This window comes from Lepidochelys kempii, chromosome 10, assembly GCF_965140285.1.
Source record: "Lepidochelys kempii isolate rLepKem1 chromosome 10, rLepKem1.hap1, whole genome shotgun sequence".
Classification (NCBI taxonomy): Eukaryota; Metazoa; Chordata; order Testudines; family Cheloniidae; genus Lepidochelys; species Lepidochelys kempii.
This window is the reverse complement of record NC_136389.1, coordinates 47285965-47306789: the sequence shown is the minus strand read 5'-3', so window position 1 is coordinate 47306789 and position 20825 is coordinate 47285965. Positions and strand designations below refer to the sequence as shown.

Genomic DNA, 20825 nt, shown 5'->3' with positions numbered 1-20825 from the left:
AAACCCTGGACATCTTTATGTTTGGCCAGCATGGGAGCCTGGCCAGTCCAGTCTGAGCCACTGGGCCAGAGCTCTGCGCTCAGAGCGAGCCTCTCTATTCTCTCCCCACAGGGCCCTCCGGGCTCCTTTGACTTCCTGCTCCTGATGATGGCCGACATCAGGAATGACATCCATGAACTACAGGAGAAAGTGTTTGGCCATCACCGGAGGATGGAGTTTGAGACGCCGTCTGCCGACAGCAGGGACTCTGAGGTGCACGAATGGGGATCCGGCCAGGAGGAGCTGCTGCGGGGGCCTAGACCCGCGCGCTCAGCCACATGACCAGGTGGCAGACACCTGCTCCCCTGCAGCTGGACGCAGGAATCGCCCACACTCCAGAGATGTTGCTTGGACACAAGATGCTCCAGAGATGTTCCGTGGTTGCTGGACACTGCAGCTGATTCGTTCCCTCAGGCCAATTTGAGCCGGCCATCACAGTCGCTGTCCAGAGCAGGGAGTCTATTTATTATGAGTGTTAAATGTTATATTTTTACACTAGAAAGAATGGAAAAGGGGTATTTTTAAAAAGGTACTTTTCTGTCTCTTTGAAGAAGATGGGACATTCTCTAGATGCAGGGAGGAAGCCCTGGATTTGCTTCTCCACAGCAGCTCAGCCTCTACCAGCAGTTTATATCCAGGGGAAATGTAGGGCAAATGAGCTGGAAGGAAGAAGTAAAACATCGAGGGCCTGATTCTCTTCTCACTCCAGTTTTACACCAGGGTCACTGTGTTGATTTCCCTGAGGTTGCTCCCGGTTTACGCTAGTGTGAGTGGAAAATCAGGTGTGGATAATCTCAGATCCCTGCTGATGTGTCCAAGGAAGAATTCTTTACTGGCTTCAGATCTGATCCTCTGTGTAACCTTGCTCCAGAAAGCTCAGTGTAACACCTACTCTGTATGATGCTCTGGCCCTTGCTCGTGATGGCAGATTGATGAGGCTGCTACGGCTGGGTCTTGTAGCTCAGACAACAGAAGCTTACGGTTTCAGATCCCCACTGCCAATAACCCGCATGGTAGAAAGAGAGAGACAGAACACTAAAGGCCATTAATAAAAGCTCACTGTGCATGCAGGGCCCTCCTCGCCTGGGGAGATGGTGTCACTCTTAGCCCTGGGCTTTCATCCTAAGGAACTGTGAACCCAGGTTACGTCCAGAAATACTAAGGGCCAAATGCAGCTGTGAATCTAAGCTGCTATCATTTTTGCACGTCTCCTCTTGTAAATGACACGAATCTGGTCTGGCATGCCTTTACCCTCACTTCTGACTTTGGTCTCTGTAACAGGAGAGACGGCAATGCAAATAACTGCAAACAGAGGAAAGTGAACAGGTTCCTTCTCCAGTCTCTGGACCTGGGGAGAATGTCATCGGAACATGAGCAAGGGAATGAGCCCCCCATACTCTCTAATAAAGGCCCGCTAATGGGTTGCAGTCTAAGCGAATTCAGGGGTTCCAGAGAACTCCATAGACAAAACTCTCCAGTAGGTGGCAGCTGGTGTTTTGAAATCCACCCTCAATTTTAGCACAGAGGCACTGGAGTCATGAACGCCTGTAATTTCTGCATAAGCAAAACTCTTGTCAGGCTGCACTGGCTCCTACAGAGCAAAGGCATGTGAAGGAAACCGTAGTGCACTCATTATGTGCAAACAGGAGTCTAGGCTCCTACACAAACACACTGCTGCTCTAAGAGGGACGGAGGCTGCCTTAAGATGTGTTCTGCTAAGGATCTGTTATGCCTCTAACAGAGGAGTAGAGAAGCCAGTGGTGAGCTTGGCAGGCGAGTGAGGAGTGCGGTGGAGTAAGTGGCAAAAGCCCAACTCTCACACTACGTCTACACTGTTATTCTCAATAGCACCAAAAGGGGCCAAATGAGATCCGGGCTTCTTCATGCTAAGTGCTGCATAATCACAGAGATACAGCCTGTACCTTGAGAGCTTCCCAGCTGCAGAGAAATGCAACTGCGAGGGGAACCAAGGGGAGGGCGTGACTGTCCAACCATCACACAGCAGAGCTGGGACTGCAACCCACTTCTACCGATGCCTAACGTGGTCTCCTATCCACTGGACTGTGCTGCCTCCCAGTGGGATTTCATCCACTAGTGCACTGTAGCTGCAAAACCCTACCATAGACACTGTTTATACCAGTGCAGTGTGGCTGCAGGAGGGGATTGCACTGAGCCAGCTACGTTGGTGTAATTAAACAGGGGGCTAAAAATCCTACTGTAGGCCTGGTTTTAGGGTACAGATGGAATTTCCTGGAAAGTTGAAAATAAATGCATTTAATAGGTTAGGCGTTTAAAATTGTGGGTCAGAGCCTCAGATGGTGTGAACAGAAGACAATGGAGCTCTGCTGAGTCCTATGGCTCTGTCTATCCAAGGCTTAAATGGTCCTTATCCATCTTAATTTCTTTCCCTGGTTTTATCTCTCCTCGATACTATTACGGCCCCCGTTACTTGGGCACTTCACAGTCTGTAATGTATTCATCCTAACACCACCCCATGAGGCTGGGCAGTGCTGTCATCCCTTTTGTACAGCTGGGGAAACTGAAGCAGACAGGCTAAGGACGTGTCGTCACTGGAGCGTTAACTCAGGCTCTGACTCTGGCACTTAGGACGGAAGAATCCCATGCACCGCTACAGGCTGGGGACCGACTGGCAAAGCAGCAGTTCTGCAGAAAAGGACCTGGGGATTACAGTGGACGAGAAGCTGGATATGAGTCAGCAGTGTGCCCTTGTTGCCAAGAAGGCCAATGGCATTTTGGGCTGTATTAGTAGGAGCGTTGCCAGCAGATCGAGGGAAGTGATTATTCCCCTCTATTTGGCACTGGTGAGGCCACACCTGGAGTATTGTGTCCAGTTTTGGTCCCCCCACTACAGAAGGGATGTGGACAAATTGGAGAGAGTCCAGCGGAGGGCAATGAAAATGATTAGGGGGCTGGGTCACATGACTTATGAGGAGAGGCTGAGGGAACTGGGCTTATTTAGTCTGCAGAAGAGGAGGGGGGGGGGGAATTTGATAGCAGCCTTCTACTACCTGAAGGGGGGTTCCAAAGAGGATGGAGCTCGGCTGTTGTCAGTGGTGGCAGATGATAGTACAAGGAGCAACGGTCTCAAGTTGCAGCGAGGGAGGTCTAGATTGGATATTAGGAAACACTATTTCACTGGGAGGGTGGTGAAGCACTGGAATGGGTTACCTAGGGAGGTGATGGAATCTCCATCCTTCGCGGTTTTTAAGGCCCAGCCTGACAAAGCCCTGGCTGGGATGATTTAGTTGGGGTTGGTCCTGCTTTGGGCAGGGGATTGGACTAGATGACCTTCTGAGGTCTCTTCCAACCCTAATATTTTATGATTCCCCCACCCCTCCTCGTGTTCACACACAAAACCCTCTCAGATGCATATGGTGGTGCTTTCAAGCCAGGCAAGCTGGCCCTGCTGTGAGTGTAGTCTGATGCCCTGGAGGGGGTGGGGGTGGGGGGCTGCTTTCACTGGGTTTGGCAACCCATGCACTTTGCAGCAAGGATGCAGGCTAACTCACCTGGAAACAGACAGTCCTCCAGTGCCTTCCCACAATCCCCCCCCCACATGCCTAGAAGGACCAGCAAGTTCTCCCATAATTCACTGGGAAAGAATCATAGAGCCAATCAGTTCACTGCAGTGCTAAGAACCATGGGATGTGCCCCTAGCAGGTTAGCAGTGTGGACACAATAATGCAGGCAGGCTAGGATAACCCAGGTGGTCAGACCTGGGTGTCAGTCACCTGGACTTAATCTGCAATGAATACCCTAAGTGACTTGCCCAAAGTCACAGAGGAAGCCTGTGGCGGGGCAGGGCATCGGAGCTAGGTCTTATCACTGGGCCATCTTCCTACCCCTAAGCCTAGTAGGGGGAGGAAGATGGTAGTGTTAGAATAGGTGGGTTGGCCCTCTTTACAAATGGCTTGTCAAACCAGGAACTCAATGCTGATGTGAGTGAATGCTCATGTTTAGGCCAAACATTATAAAGCACAAAGTTATGCATCATGGCTGTCTCCACTAGCACCATGGCAGCGAGTGAATTAAAATGTGTTTGTCAGGTTCCAACATCTAGAACTGGATCGTTGAAGACTATTAGACTTGGGTCATTGATGTGAATGGGAGCAGGACTGGGCCCAAGGTGCCTGGCCAGGGGTGCATGCTGAAGAGCCCACAAAAGAGGAGGTCCCATACAGTGCATCCCTTAAAGTGTGCAGGTGCCTTTCATCTGAGGCCAATCGAAGCACTGTCCAGTCATTCTCTGAGCCAAACAACACCTTGGGAATTACGAGAGCGCTAGTTCCCCCATGTTACAGATGGAGAAATCAAGGCACAGACTGGCTAAGGGACTTGCCCAAGGTCACCCAGCAAGTCAGAAGCAGAGCAGAGAGAGTTCTTGCTTCCCGAGCCTCTGTTCGGTCCACTAGACCCTACCAGTTCTGCAAGGAGCTGGTGGAGACCTCTCAATGTGTGTCTTGTGAGCAGAGGGAGATGGGAATCCAAAGACAGAAGTCTAGCGCCCAACACCACTTCCTGTCCCTAGATCACTGGGCCCTAATGTGCCGTCTGCAAGAAATGGCAAGGGGACGTGTTATTGGCAGCTGGGCTCCAGAACCCTCCAGCTAGCTCCAGTCCACGAGCTAGGCCAGCTGCAAACACCTGTGTTGCCAGCAATCCGAGCCAGCCCTTCATTCGCACCAGGAGCAGTTGGTGCAGGTGGATTATGGCCCGTGCCCGGTATTTCTGGGTTCCTCCTCCCCAGCTGCTGGACCCTGGGTGGGGTGCATCACCTGTGAAGGGTGTGCAGTGGTGCCTCCTGGGAGACAAGAGGATTGTGGGCTGCAGCAGGGGCTGAAGCAGCTTTTGGGACCCGTTGGAGGAGTCTTGGGGGCCACCATGGAGGGGCCACAATCACCCCCTTGGCCTTTCTCCCCTCTCTCTCACCCCCACACCCTCCCACTTTCCCCAAGGCTGTCTCCTATGACCTGAATGTCCTGCCATTGTCCCCCTCCCCTCTTGGGTGCACTCCCTCCCAGAGGAATCCACCCAGCCCTGGGGCAAGGGGATCCTGCCATCAACTCCTCCAATGTAATTTACACCAGTATAGGGGGGGTCATGAAGGGACAGCTGTGCTGAGAGACTGAGAGGAAAGACAGGTTTGAGGCAGCTCCACCGAGCCTGCAGCTCTCCTCAGGCAGGCCTTTGCGTGCAGGAAGCTCTTATCTTTCTATCTGCCTTTCTTTCCTTCTTAACCTCAGGACAAACTCCATCCTCACGCTCTCTCTGATTAACATGGCACTTCATTGTAATTCCAATTACTTGGTGCATCCAATCAAACCACCGCCTCCTCTCCAGAGAGCAAGGGATGATAACACGGAATGGGGTGTTGGCTTTGGACCATGAAGAAATGTTAATTATTGCTAAGCACACAACAAATAACCCAGTGACCAGATGCATGAGAGGAGCTCAGTGGAACAATGGAGCTGAAATTAATGAATGGCACCTTTCATGCCATCTACTATATCCCACCTACATGCCTCAGCAGCAGCTAAACTCAACGAGAAACATGTCTCAATGCAAGAAACTAGAGTCACAAAATTTGGATCTTCATCCAGATTTCAAACGTTTCAAAGCTCAGGGACACTTACTTGGATGTGGAGTTTTGGTCTGTCACAAATACAAATATGAGCCAATCATAACATTTGAATCTGGATTCGGGTTTCGATTCTAGTTCCCCTCTATTCCCCCTCCTCCTCCACCACACAGTCACAATGAACCAGATCCTTGGGCGGTATAAACTGATGTAGCTCCATTGACTTCAGCCCTGATTGACACTAGCTGAAGATCTGGCCCAATACTGGAGTGTTGAGAACCAGGTCTCTGATTCAATCCCATCTCACTCCAAGCAGTTAGAGAAAGATAGATATATACAGCACTCTGGAAACACCAGACCACCTCTGTCTTAGAAAACGTAGATGGATGAGTATCACATGGAAACATATTGGGGAATCTTCCTCCAAAAGGAAGACAATGAGATACATGGGGATATTCTCCATTGTCAACCACTCACATGGCTGCAGTAGCCAGGGATGCTCTTTCTGTGGATGTATCATCAGTGACTAAAACCCTGTGAGATCGGGTTCTCTGCGCCCAGGAGAGATCCAATGTCATGGCCTCAGACTGGAAATATCATGAGCGCAGACTCCCTCATACTAGGTCAGCGTTTGCTGGTCCATTCCCAGCTGAAACCCAAAAGTCAAGAGGCATGGAGGAAAAACGTGAAAAGAGTTTACCAAACTTTTTACAGTCCTCAGGGTTGGGTCAAACATAGGGAGCGAAAGCTGGGGTTAGTTCTTTTCTGATCTGACCAGCTCAGCCCGAGTTGTGCTTGGCCGAAGGGCATGAAACCACTAAATAGTTGTTATGTGTAATATGCTCAGAGGCAGCGTTCTCAGCTCATTCAACGCCAGCTAGAGAGATTTCTCCCCTCAGCACACTGACAGCATTCATGGGGCAGCCTGCTACTCCCAGAGGATACCCCAGTTCTTTCCAGGTGGAATCTTTATTAATATTAGGATAGCTATAAAGATAGCGGAAGGCAAAAGTCAGGCCTGGTGAGTGCAGAGAAATTGCACAGATCGGCCTCAATACAGTCAGGGGTTCCCCATCTTTGGGCACGTTGCCAGTCCTGATGACGGATGCTCTATTTGTCACATGAGGATCCCGCCAGTCTAATCAACTTCGAAATGGTGTCAGGCTATACAACTCAGACCCACAGTTCAAACACCCCTGAGCTGAGGGGTATTCAACCCATTGCAAGCAGTTGAATCTGGTTTCAGATCTCAAACAGGCCCAAGGTTTGGTTTGGGCTTGGGCTCATCTCAAACTGGAATGAAAAGGTACTCCGGGAAAGAGAAATCTGTGTGTGTTATTACCAGGCGTTTTATATGCCGTGCATTATGTGCCTGGGTCTTCTCCGCTATTTTCTGTATCTCTGTTTTCTGTGTGCCTGAGGGAAGTAGCATTCTCTGAAGTTGATTAGTACCACAGTGATGGGCAGCCCCAGGGGATAGGCAAGCGGCTGAGAGGAAGGAGTTAGTCTGTCAGCACCTCATCACTTCTTGTTACACAGGGACGGAACTGTTAAGAGATCTGATCTTGTATTAACATGCACTCAGGGATGGGGAGGAGATTTGAAATACCACAACACAAGTCACCGAGGGTGCCCAGAGAAAGAGGAGCCAACAGGATTAGCTCACACCTGTCCAGGAGGATCAACTGTTTAGACAAGGTGTCCCTGGGTGATGGACAAACCTCAGAAGGGCTCGGAAGCTCACAAAGGTTTGGGCTGCACATCCAGGGCTATCCAGGAAACCGAGCCAGATTTTGGTTTATTTACTTAGCACTAACTTTCCTCTTCCATATGTTTTATAAACATTAGGGAGTTCATCTACACATGCCTACAGGAGGAAATGATACCTGACTATAGACATGTCCAGCAGAAAGAGACAGGACAAAAATCCAAGGGTTGGAAGCTGAAGCTAAACGCCACAGTCAGGGGTGCCCATTCTGTGTGAGGCAAGAGGTCAGACTGGAGGTTCTGAAAGGTCCATTCCAATCTTTAAAAAAAAGAAAATCTATGACTTAATTCCCATGACTGCCCTGAGCAGCAGCCAGTGTTACAGTCCCAAGGGACAGGAAAACAGATGAAGGGCCTGGTTTTTCATAAACGTTGAGCACCCAGAGTGATCACTGAATTCAGATGGAACTTTGGCTGTTCAATACCTGTGACGATCAGCCCGTAAGCGACTGAACCAAGATCAGAGCACAGCCCAGGGGAAGAGGCAAGATGAAGAGATTCTAAGGCCAGAAGGGACAGTTGTGATCACCTAGTCCCAGGGCTATTAAATTTCATTGCACCGCAACCCCCTTTTGACAACAAAAATTACTATGCAGCCCCAGGAGGGGAGACTGAAGCCTGAGCCAAGGGGCTTTAGCCCTGGGCCCCAGAAAGTCTAAGCCAGCCCTGGCAACTCTATTAAAATGGGGTTGCAACCCACTTTGGGGTCCTGACCCACAGTTTGAGAATAGCACACCTAGTCTGACCTCCAGATGAGCACTTAGGAGGTTCCGAGTCCCAGACCCCTGCTCAGTCCAGCCTTTTCTCCCAGCTCTCTTGGCCTATTTCCACTTCCTGTCCAGCCAGTGGCTGAATGTGTAGAGGGAGCAGGAAATACACACATGGGATCAGGGTGGGTGACTGTGATGAAGTGGGACTGTTCTTAATGCTTCCTCTGAATATTGTAGGGGTACCTCAGTTTCCCCTATGCAGTTCTTAAGTATCTAGGTGGTGGGATAAGGGTGTATGATCGTTGCAGAGCCCTAGGGCAGGTGTGTGCAGGGGTCTAGACACAGAATGGCCAACACCCTGTTTCCTGGCAACTGATGGCCTGGCCCTTCCCCCCTGCAAGGTGAGAGCTAAAGGGTTGGAGAACAAAGGAATCAGGTGACCTCCTGGCCTGGGAAAGGGGCAAAACCCAGAGGAGGAGGGGCTGGAGGGAGATTCAGTTTGGGGCTGGCTGGGACATGGAGTGAAGTGCAGACATTGTTGTCTGGCTCACTGCCCCTGTCATAAATATAAAGGGAAGGGTAAACCCCTTTGAAATCCCTCCTGGCCAGGGGAAAGCTCCTCTCACCTGTAAAGGGTTAAGAAGCTAAAGGTAACCTCGCTGGCACCTGACCAAAATGACCAATGAGGAGACAAAATACTTTCAAAAGCTGGGAGGAGGGAGAGAAACAAAGGGTTTGTGTGTCTGTCTGTAGTCGTCTTGGCCAGGGACAGAACAGGAATGGAGCCTTAGAACTTTTAGTAAGTAATCTAGCTAGGTATGTGTTAGATTATGATTTCTTTAAATGGCTGAGAAAAGAATTGTGCTGAATAGAATAACTATTTCTGTCTGTGTATCTTTTTTGTAACTTAAGGTTTTGCCTAGAGGGGTTCTCTATGTTTTTGAATCTAATTACCCTGTAAGATATCTACCATCCTGATTTTACAGGGGGGATTTCTTTATTTCTATTTACTTCTATTTTTTATTAAAAGTCTTCTTGTAAAACACTGAATGCTTTTTCATTGTTCTCAGATCCAAGGGTTTGGGTCTGTGGTCACCTATGCAAATTGGTGAGGCTTTTTATCCAACATTTCCCAGGAAAGGGGGAGTGCAAGTGTTGGGAGGATTGTTCATTGTTCTTAAGATCCAAGGGTCTGGGTCTGTAGTCACCTAGGCGAATTGGTGAGGCTTTTTACCAAACCTTGTCCAGGAAGTAGGGTGCAAGGTTTTGGGAAGTATTTTGGGGGGAAGGACGCGTCCAAACAGCTCTTCCCCAGTAACCAGTATTAGTTTGGTGGTGGTAGCGGCCATTCCAAGGATAACGGGGGTAATATTTTGTACCTTGGGGAAGTTTTGACCTAAGCTGGTAAAGATAAGCTTAGGAGGTTTTTCATGCAGGTCCCCACATCTGTACCCTAGAGTTCAGAGTGGGGGAGGAACCTTGACATGGTGGCACAGTGGTGGGATTAACCTGAAATCATTTTGAGATCCAGTTGAGATTTTTTGAACTAGAAATACAGATTTTAAAAAGGAATTTTTAGGAAGTCCAGAAGGGAGCTTTGAAACTGAAAGCAGCTTGGTTTCTCTCTGCTTTGTGGCCAAGCAGAGACAAAAGGGAATTATCTTGTGAATTGCAGGTTTTCTTTGCCTGGAGGCAGGGTACTTAACTCCTGCAGGGAAATTCACAGTCTTCCAACCCAGAGGTTTTTTTTTCTTTTCTTCCTAAAAGTAAATAGGGGGTGTGTGCTCTACCCATTTGCCTGGAGACAAAAGTGGCAGGGTTTTTTTTAGGATTTTGATTTTTTTTTGTTTTACAAGGAGCACAGGTTTGAAAAGAAATTTTTTTTTTCCTTTGGGCTGGGTAAGCAGGTTCCCAAGTAGTTCGAGGTTTTTTGCTTTAATTTGGGCCCAGAGCAGAGACAAGGGAATTGTCTTTTTCTGTAGGCTGACAATCACTATCAGAGAATAGGTATTCTATTCCAGCACAGCAAAATTTTACAGCCAAGTTTTGTTTGTTTATTTCTAAACCTCGGGTGTAAAGTTAGTTAAAAACAGAGAGGTTAGAATGGCCAAATCCTCGGCTCGACTACAGCTGGAATTAGCCAAATTTCAGGCTGAGGAAAAACAAAGGGAACATGAAAGACAGATAGAACTCATGCGGCTGGAGAAGGAGGTACAGGAGGCTGCCCACAAGAGGGAAATGGAGGCGAGGAAGCATGTGGAGGAGATGGAGAGGATAAAGGCCCAGCAGAATATACCAACAAACCCTAGCAATCCTTCTCCAGGTACCACTTCCCATCCCAGAAGGTTCCCCACCTACAAGGCAGGTGATGATACTGAGGCCTTCTTAGAAAACTTCGAAAGGGCCTGCCTTGGGTACAACATCTCTACTGACCAATACATGGTAGAGCTGAGGCCGCAGCTCAGTGGACCCTTAGCTGAGGTGGCAGCTGAAATGCCTAAAGAACATATGAACAAGTATGAACTGTTTAAATCCAAGGCGAGAGTCAGAATGGGGATAACACCCGAGCAGTCTCGTCGGAGGTTCCGAGCCCTAAGGTGGAAACCAGACATGTCATTTACCCGACATGCCTACCACATTGTGAAACATTGGGATGCCTGGATATCAGGAGCAAGTGTTGAATCTCCAGTAAATTTGCCCTTCCTAATGCAAATGGAACAATTCTTAGAGGGTGTTCCTGAGGAAATAGAAAGATACATCCTAGATGGGAAACCCAAAACTGTAATTGAGGCAGGAGAGATTGGAGCCAGATGGGTGGAGGTGGCAGAGAAGAAGAAAACTGGTCGCAGTTGGAGCGGAGACCAGAAGGGACCACCCCAGACCACACCCTATTACCGGGGGCCGCCCAAAGCCCCACCTACCTCCCAAAGAACCCTCCAGACCCCTTATCGTCCCACCACCCCGTTCTCCAGCAACCCTCCTCGCCCCAGTGACCCGTCAGCTGGACGATGTTTTAAGTGTAACGAGCTGGGGCATGTAAAGGCCAACTGCCCCAAGAACCCCAACAGATTACAGTTCATTGCACCGGAATCACACCAGAGGTCCACAGGCCCAGATACCTCCCAGATACCCTTGGAGCGGAGGGAAACTGAGTGTGGGTGGGAAGAAGGTCACCGCGTGGAGGGACACCGGAGCACAAGTGTCAGCTATCCATGCTTCCTTAGTGGACCCCAATTTAATCAACCCAGAGATCCAAGTAACGATTCAACCCTTCAAGTCCAACTCTTTCAATTTGCCTACAGCCAAGTTGCCTGTCCAGTACAAGGGCTGGTCAGGAATGTGGACTTTTGCAGTCTATGATGATTATCCCATCCCCATGCTGTTGGGGGAAGACTTGGCCAATCATGTGAAGCAGGCCAAGAGGGTGGGAATGGTCACCCGCAACCAGGCTAAACAAGCCGTGAGGCCTAGCTCTGTTCCGGAAACTTCTATCAGGACCCAGTCAGAGGTGATGGACCTGGACCCCAGGCCAATGTCTGCAACAGCAGTAGTGGATCCAGTCCCAGAGACCCAGACGGAACCAGTCCCAGAACCGGAACCAGCCGAACAACCAACACCAGACCCCGTGTCAGCACTGAATCCAGTACTTGCAACCTCAACACCAGAGGGCCCCACCGAACCTGAACTGGCAGCAGCCGATAACCCTACACAAGAGGCTCAGCCGGAGCCTGAATCCCAACATAGTACACCAGCGGAGAGCGGTTCACAGTCAACAGAAACAGCTCCATCCCCTATATCGCTTCCAGAGGGACCAAGCCTAGGTCCACAATCCCATGAGGAACTGATGTCTCCAGCATCAAGGGAACAGTTCCAGACCGAACAGGAAGCAGATGAAAGCCTCCAGAGAGCTTGGACGGCGGCACGGAGCAACCCACCGCCTCTCAGCTCTTCTAATCGATCCAGGTTTGTTGTAGAAAGAGGACTTTTATACAAGGAAACTCTTTCTGGGGGACACCAGGAAGACTGGCATCCTCAGAGACAGTTGGTAGTTCCAACTAAATACCGGGCCAAGCTCTTGAGCTTAGCCCATGATCACCCTAGTGGCCATGCTGGGGTGAACAGGACCAAAGACCGTTTGGGGGGGTCATTCCACTGGGAGGGAATGGGCAAGGATGTTTCTACCTATGTCCAGTCTTGTGAGGTGTGCCAAAGAGTGGGAAAACCCCAAGACCAGGTCAAAGCTCCTCTCCAGCCACTCCCCATCATTGAAGTTCCATTTCAGCGAGTAGCTGTGGATATTCTGGGTCCTTTTCCGAAAAAGACACCCAGAGGAAAGCAGTACATACTGACTTTCATGGATTTTGCCACCCGATGGCCGGAAGCAGTAGCTCTAAGCAACACCAGGGCTAAAAGTGTGTGCCAGGCACCAGCAGACATTTTTGCCAGGGTAGGTTGGCCCTCCGACATCCTCACAGATGCAGGGACTAATTTCCTGGCAGGAACTATGAAAAACCTTTGGGAAGCTCATGGGGTAAATCACTTGGTTGCCACTCCTTACCATCATCAAACAAATGGCATGGTGGAGAAGTTTAATGGAACTTTGGGGGCCATGATACGTAAATTCGTAAATGAGCACTCCAATGATTGGGACCTAGTGTTGCAGCAGTTGCTCTTTGCCTACAGAGCTGTACCACATCCCAGTTTAGGGTTTTCCCCATTTGAACTTGTATATGGCCGTGAGGTTAAGGGGCCATTGCAGTTGGTGAAGCAGCAATGGGAGGGATTTACACCTTCTCCAGGAACTAACATTCTGGACTTTGTAACCAACCTACAAAACACCCTCCGAACCTCTTTAGCCCTTGCTAGAGAAAACTTACAGGATGCTCAAAAAGAGCAAAAAGCCTGGTATGATAAACATGCCAGAGAGCGTTCCTTCAAAGTAGGAGACCAGGTCATGGTCTTAAAGGCGCTCCAGGCCCATAAAATGGAAGCATCGTGGGAAGGGCCATTCGTGGTCCAGGAGCTCCTGGGAGCTGTTAATTATCTCATAGCATTCCCCACCTCCAACCGAAAGCCTAAGGTGTATCATATTAATTCTCTAAAGCCCTTTTATTCCAGAGAATTAAAGGTTTGTCAGTTTACAGCCCAGGGAGGAGACGACGCTGAGTGGCCTGAAGGTGTCTACTACGAAGGGAAATGTGCTGGTGGTGTGGAAGAGGTGAACCTCTCCATGACCCTTGGGCGTATGCAGCGACAGCAGATCCAGGAGCTGTGCACTAGCTACGCGCCAACGTTCTCAGCCACCCCAGGACTGACTGAACGGGCATACCACTCCATTGACACAGGTAATGCTCACCCAATTAGGGTCCAACCTTACCGGGTGTCTCCTCAAGCTAAAACTGCTATAGAACGGGAGATCCAGGATATGTTACAGATGGGTGTAATCCGCCCCTCTGAAAGTGCATGGGCATCTCCAGTGGTTCTAGTTCCCAAACCAGATGGGGAAATACGTTTTTGCGTGGACTACCGTAAGCTAAATGCTGTAACTCGCCCAGACAACTATCCCATGCCACGCACAGATGAACTATTAGAGAAACTGGGAAGGGCCCAGTTCATCTCTACCTTGGACTTAACCAAGGGGTACTGGCAGGTACCGCTAAATGAATCTGCCAAGGAAAGGTCAGCCTTCATCACACATCTCGGGCTGTATGAATTTAATGTACTCCCTTTCGGGCTGCGAAATGCACCCGCCACTTTCCAAAGACTTGTAGATGGTCTCCTAGCGGGATTAGGAGAATATGCAGTCGCCTACCTTGACGATGTGGCCATATTTTCGGATTCCTGGGCAGACCACCTGGAACATCTACAAAAAGTCCTTGAGCGCATAAGGGAGGCAGGACTAACTGTTAAGGCTAAGAAGTGTCAAATAGGCCTAAACAGAGTGACTTACCTTGGACACCAGGTGGGTCAAGGAACTATCAGCCCCCTACAGGCCAAAGTGGATGCTATCCAAAAGTGGCCTGTCCCAAAGTCAAAGAAACAGGTTCAATCCTTCTTAGGCTTGGCCGGTTATTACAGACGATTTGTACCGCACTACAGCCAAATCGCCGCCCCACTGACAGACCTAACCAAAAAGAAACAGCCAAATGCTGTTCAGTGGACCGGAAAGTGTCAGAAGGCCTTTAACAAGCTTAAAGCAACACTCATGTCTGACCCTGTACTAAGGGCCCCAGACTTTGACAAACCGTTCCTAGTAACCACAGATGCATCCGAGCGTGGTGTGGGAGCAGTTTTAATGCAGAAAGGACCTGATCAAGAATTCCACCCTGTAGTGTTTCTCAGCAAAAAACTGTCTGAGAGGGAAAGCAACTGGTCAGTCACTGAAAAAGAATGTTATGCCATTGTCTACGCTCTGGAAAAGCTACGCCCATATGTTTGGGGACGGCGTTTCCACCTGCAAACCGACCATGCTGCACTAAAGTGGCTTCACACCGTCAAAGAAACTAACAGAAAACTTCTTCGGTGGAGTTTAGCTCTCCAAGATTTTGATTTCGACATCCAACACATCTCAGGAGCTTCTAACAAAGTGGCTGATGCACTCTCCCGTGAAAGTTTCCCAGAATCAACTGGTTAAAATCGTCCTTGAGATGTGGAAAATATTGTTAGTCTTTATGTACTTGGTAGTATATTTAGAGATGCATGTGTCTTATTAACTCTGTTTTCCTAGAGCTCCAGGAAGAAATCCCAGCCAGTGTTTCACCCTAGCTGAGATTTGGGGGGCGTGTCATAAATATAAAGGGAAGGGTAAACCCCTTTGAAATCCCTCCTGGCCAGGGGAAAGCTCCTCTCACCTGTAAAGGGTTAAGAAGCTAAAGGTAACCTCGCTGGCACCTGACCAAAATGACCAATGAGGAGACAAAATACTTTCAAAAGCTGGGAGGAGGGAGAGAAACAAAGGGTTTGTGTGTCTGTCTGTAGTCGTCTTGGCCAGGGACAGAACAGGAATGGAGCCTTAGAACTTTTAGTAAGTAATCTAGCTAGGTATGTGTTAGATTATGATTTCTTTAAATGGCTGAGAAAAGAATTGTGCTGAATAGAATAACTATTTCTGTCTGTGTATCTTTTTTGTAACTTAAGGTTTTGCCTAGAGGGGTTCTCTATGTTTTTGAATCTAATTACCCTGTAAGATATCTACCATCCTGATTTTACAGGGGGGATTTCTTTATTTCTATTTACTTCTATTTTTTATTAAAAGTCTTCTTGTAAAACACTGAATGCTTTTTCATTGTTCTCAGATCCAAGGGTTTGGGTCTGTGGTCACCTATGCAAATTGGTGAGGCTTTTTATCCAACATTTCCCAGGAAAGGGGGAGTGCAAGTGTTGGGAGGATTGTTCATTGTTCTTAAGATCCAAGGGTCTGGGTCTGTAGTCACCTAGGCGAATTGGTGAGGCTTTTTACCAAACCTTGTCCAGGAAGTAGGGTGCAAGGTTTTGGGAAGTATTTTGGGGGGAAGGACGCGTCCAAACAGCTCTTCCCCAGTAACCAGTATTAGTTTGGTGGTGGTAGCGGCCATTCCAAGGATAACGGGGGTAATATTTTGTACCTTGGGGAAGTTTTGACCTAAGCTGGTAAAGATAAGCTTAGGAGGTTTTTCATGCAGGTCCCCACATCTGTACCCTAGAGTTCAGAGTGGGGGAGGAACCTTGACAGCCCCCCAAAATGGACCCAGCTGAGGGGTCCTGTTCTCTGCACCTGCAAGCTCTGTTTTAGACCATGTTCCTGTCGTCTAATAAACCTTGGTTTTACTGGCTGGCTGAGAGTCAAGTCTGACTGCGAAGTTTGGGGGCAGGACCCTCTGGCTTCCCCAGGAGCCCCGCCTGAGCAGACTCGCTGTGGGAAGCGCGCGGAGGGGCAGAGGACGCTGAATGCTCTGAGGTCAGATCCAGGAAAGTGGAAGCTGTGTGAACTGTGTGTCCTGAAGACAGGCTGCTCACAGAAAGGAGACTTCCCCAGAGTCCTGCCTGGCTTCATGGGGAGCAGTTCCAGAGCATCGCCCAGGGACTCCGTGACAACTGTTCTCTCTGTCCCAGGATCTTGCCACCCCAGGAATGTCTCCCATTGACCATCACCTTCTGCTCCCACTGGAGGTCCGAGGGGCCTGGCCCCAGGAAACTCCACACAGACATATAGGTTGGGGTCAGGAGTGGGAGCCTGTCCACCTCCCCACCCATCTGACTGATGGAGTCTATGGCCTTGGGACCCAGCAAGGGAGCTACACCCTGGGGCTTTTCTGCAGGGTCCCCCTGGTTCAAATCTCCAGCCTGCTCAAAGGCAGTGAGGTGGGCATCCACATCCCCCGCTCCTTAACCAGGGGCAGCAATTTAGTCTCGAGGTTCCCTGCGGAACTGGCCCCCCAGGGTCTATCCCCACTCACCCCTGGGAGGTCCCCTATGCCTCTCCGCTCCACCACCACCAATTCATGCTGCTGCTGCTTCTGCAGCTCTTTCTCGGGCATTCGCTGTCTCACGGTCCTCTTGCTCTCTCGGACTCAGCTCCAATCCCATCCATCTCCGTTCTCCTGATGGGGAACCCGATCGTGAAGACCCCCATCTGGTCAGGGACAGGAGCCTTGGGGATGTCTGGCTCCCACTCCAGCTGCTCCCAGATCCTGCTATAGCCCCATCTGGGGTCAGGAATCTGTTCCTTAGAGCAGTCATCCTCCTCCAGCTGCACAATTAACTCTGCTTTGGTGAACTTTCCAATGCTCAACCCTCTCTGCACAGGGTTACAATGTCCTTCTTAAGGAGATGGTGACAGGCCATCGCTCTGCTCTTCCCAAGTTGTTGTGGACTCTCAGGCCTGTGTGCTCTCAGCTCCCCACGGTTTCCAGGGAGAACCTCTAGTGTGCCAGCCCTTCTCGAGGTCACCACCTCTTTGCCAGGGTCGAGCTGCAGACTCCTCTGCCCCTTGGATGGCTCGCTGCAATCCCCTGGGGAACCCTGTCACTGCAAAAGTCCTTCTTTCTCCAAGGAGTAAGCCGCAGGCTCCTCCGCCCCTGAGACTGTTCACCGCAGTCCCCAGGGGGACCCCATTACTGCATAGTCCTCCTCGCTGGTCACACACTCCCAGGGGTTAATCACCCCCCGAAAGCACTCCTCGCTGAGCACACCTGGTCCTCGTCAATCCCCCTTCATTTTACTGCTCCCCAGTCACTTACTGCAGGAAGCGCCATCCACGGGGTACAGTCCATCCCACCACTGCCACAGAGTCCCTGGGCGATGCTCTGGAACTGCTCCCCATGAAGCCGGGCAGGACTCTGGGGAAGTCTCCTTTCTGTGAGCAGCCTGTCTTCAGGACACAAAGCTCACACTGCTTCCACCTTCCTGGGTCTGACCTCGGAGCATTCAGCATCCTCTGCCCCTCCGCGCGCTTCCCCCAGCGAGTCCGCTCAGGCAGGGCCCCTGGGGAAGCCAGAGGGTCCTGCCCCCCAACTTCACAGTCAGACGTGACTCTCAGCCAGCCAGTAAAACCGAGGTTTATTAGACGACAGGAACATGGTCTAAAACAGAGCTTGCAGGTGCAGGGCAGGACCCCTCAGCTGGGTCCATTTTGGGGGGCAGTGAGCCAGACAACCACATCTGCACTTCACTCCATGTCCCAGCCAGCCCCAAACTGAATCTCCCTCCAGCCCCTCCTCCTCTGGGTTTTGCCCCTTTCCCAGGCCAGGAGGTCACCTGATTCCTTTGTTCTCCAACCCTTTAGCTCTCACCTTGCAGGGGGGAAGGGCCAGGCCATCAGTTGCCAGGAAACAGGGTGTTGGCAATTCTGTGTCCAGACCCCTGCACACACCTGCCCTAGGGCTCTGCAACGATCATACACCCTTATCCCACCACCTAGATACTTAAGAACTGCCTAGGGGAAACTGAGGCACCCCTACAATCTTCAGAGGAAACATTAAGAACAGTCCCACTTCGTCACAGTGACGTTGCGGCAAACACTGGGGCTGGTTGTTATTCAGATTGGCCATCCCTCACTCCTCTCAGCAGGCACCGCAGAGCCAGGGTTATTCAGGGGTCTCACTGCCCTCTGAACTTCGTACACTTCTGAACTCCAGCTCTACGCTCCTTAATGGGGCAGGGCCTGAAGCTGCTCTTGGGTATTCCAACCTGTGCCGATAAAATCTCCGACATGCTGGAAGTGTGTATCCTTTCTGCTAGGGCACCCCCTCCTGCCCATGTGCAGCATTGCAGGGGACTTTGCCTCTCTCACTCCCTCTGGTGGCCACTTTGGAAACAGCGCTCACTCTTAGTAGGTGAATTCCCTGATTCCTTCTCTGGGTCTTCTGTGGCTTGTACCTCCCGCCAAGCCAGCCATCAGTTCAGTCCCGTTCCAGAGGTCAGCTCTTAACAGATCCTTCGCCCCTCCTGGGCTTGACTTCAGTTCTCTTACCTTTGTAGGCCCCTAGTTCAGGGCTTTTCTCCGTCAGCGAGACCTGTCTCCTCCACAATCGCCCCCTTCCCAACTGAATTCCCTCAAAAGTCTGCTTATATGGCTTAGCTCTGCCTCTTCTATCCAGGAGGCAACTAGTTACCCCCCACCCCTGCCCCCCAGGAGCATAGCATAATTAATTGGGTCCTTTTCCTTGCCTTGCAGGTGAAGGAGTTTAAGCCTCATCCCACATGCCCTTCCTCAGGGTAACTCTGCTATCTGAAGAATGTGATATTCAGTCTGGTAATGAGTTTTTAGCCAAGATTCAAAATCAACATGAGCCCAGCAGAGGAAGTGGAGCTCTTGGATAAACCTGTGGAACTCACTGCTACAAGATGTTTTCAAGGAAAATAGCTGACATTTAAAAGAACTAGACATTTTGTTGGATAAGAGTTATAGGATCTGCAGTTATAGGATCCAAGGTTTCATTTGCAAGGGCTCTCTCCACCTTCATAGAAATGTAGGGCTAGAAGAGACTTCAAGATGTCATCTAGTCCATCCCAACATGCTGAAGCAGGACCAAATATACCTATACCAGCCCTGGCAGGTATTTGTCCGACCTGTTCTTAAAAACCTGCAGTGACAGGGATTCTGAAACCTCCCTTAGAAGTCTGTTCCAGAGCTTAACCATCCTTAAGGTAAGAAAGTTTTTCTTAACGTCTAACCTAACTCTCCCTTGCTGCAGATTACTTCCTGTCCTACCTTCAGTGGACATGGAGAACAATTGATCACTGTCCTCTTTATAACAGCCCTGAACATATTTGAAGACTATGAGCAGGTCTTCTCTCAGTCTTGTTTACTCAGAGTCTACACTACAAAGATAGGTCAGTAACTACACCACTCACCCCATCTGATATAGTTAAATCAACACCTTTTCTGTTGACTAGCTACCGCCTCTTGGAGGTGTGGATTTACCACAGTGACAGAAGAACCCCTTCCATCCCTGTAGCATCTCTAATATATCTATGCCTGTATCTGTATTTTCCACTCCATGTATCTGAAGAAGTGGGTTTTTTTTACCCACAAAAGCTTATGCTCAAATAAATCTGCTAGTCTTTAAGGGGCCACCAGACTCCTTGTTGTTTTTGTAGCATCTCTAGTGTAGACAAAGCCTAAATTTACCCTCTGTTTAAATCTTCCTCACAGGTCAGGTTTTCTAAACCATTCGTCCTTTTTGTTGCTTTTCTCTGGACTCTCTCCAATTTGTCCCCAACTGTCCTAAAACATGGCACCCAGAATTGGCCTTGTCACAGTACTCCAGCTGAGGGCTCCCCAGTGCTAAGCAGAGCAGGACAGTTACCTCCTGTGTCTGACATAGGACACTCCTGTTCCTCTGTGGTGGGGCACTCTACTCACCGCAGGTGCGGTGCCTCCTCCTGGCCATTCTAGGAAATAGCTCCCAGGTCAATGCCCCTTCCTGCAGTTGCATGCCATCACTCCATCTCTCTCTGGTCTGCAGGCTCTGTCTCACTCCAGGAGTTGCTACAGCCTCTTCATGACTTGGCCCTCCAGCCCCCTCCTTCAAAGTCTTTGTCACTCCACAGTGACCCAGTCAGTCTTCCCATTCACTGCCCCACCCGTGCCACTTCCCCAGTGGTAGATAGGGGAGCCTGGGCCTGCCTGCTACTCTGGGTTCCAGCCCAGGGACCCTACAACATGAAGCCAAGGTCAGGTCAGTCCTCAACCTTGCTGCTTCCTCCCTAGGCTATGTCCTACCCTGACACTCCCTGCACACTGCCCTTTCTGCTTCCTCTGGAGCAACCATGGGCTACTCTTCTCTCTAGCCCCCAAACCCACCTCCCTTCTCCCAGGGAGTGACTGCAGCCTAGCCCTGCTGCCTCACAGCTCCCTGGCTTTATAGAAGCCCCGCCCTGCCTGTTTCTGCACAGGTGAGCTTCCCCTAATGAGGGCTTTCCTCTCAGCCTTCAGCCGAAGAGGTGAGGCCTCCATTAATCCCTTCAGAGCAAGTGTTGGGCGGACACACCATCACAACACCCAGTGATATTAACCTTTTCCACAACTGCGTCACATTGTTGGCTCATATTCAGTTTGTGACCCACTATAACCCCCAGATCCATTTCAAGTAGTACAGCCCTATGAGAAGCTTAGTCCTGAAAATGCTTCTCAGCTCTGCCCAGCAGACATGTAAAGGCACATCATCCCCTCGAGGGCAGACTCATAGGTACATACCCAGCAGAATGGACTGTTGGTCCAGCTCCCG

The 20825-nt window shown here is 50.1% G+C and overlaps 1 protein-coding gene across 7 annotated transcripts in view; it reads left to right on the top strand.

The window, feature by feature from the left end:
- Window positions 1–19659, top strand: part of LOC140918562 (collagen and calcium-binding EGF domain-containing protein 1) — a 56352-nt gene extending 36693 nt beyond the window's left edge. For 3 of the 7 annotated variants that reach the window (XM_073363281.2, XM_073363283.2, XM_073363282.2), the window contains one exon: window positions 112–2988. In XM_073363281.2, the coding sequence (XP_073219382.2) occupies window positions 112–321 (210 nt within the window). In that variant the 3' untranslated portion in view covers window positions 322–2988. Of the gene's footprint in view, window positions 1–111; window positions 2989–18769 lie in introns of those variants that run through there. The other 4 variants (XR_012161239.2, XM_073363284.2, XM_073363286.2 and 1 more) reach the window with 4 other exon arrangements.
- The last annotated feature ends 1166 nt before the right edge of the window (window positions 19660–20825 follow it).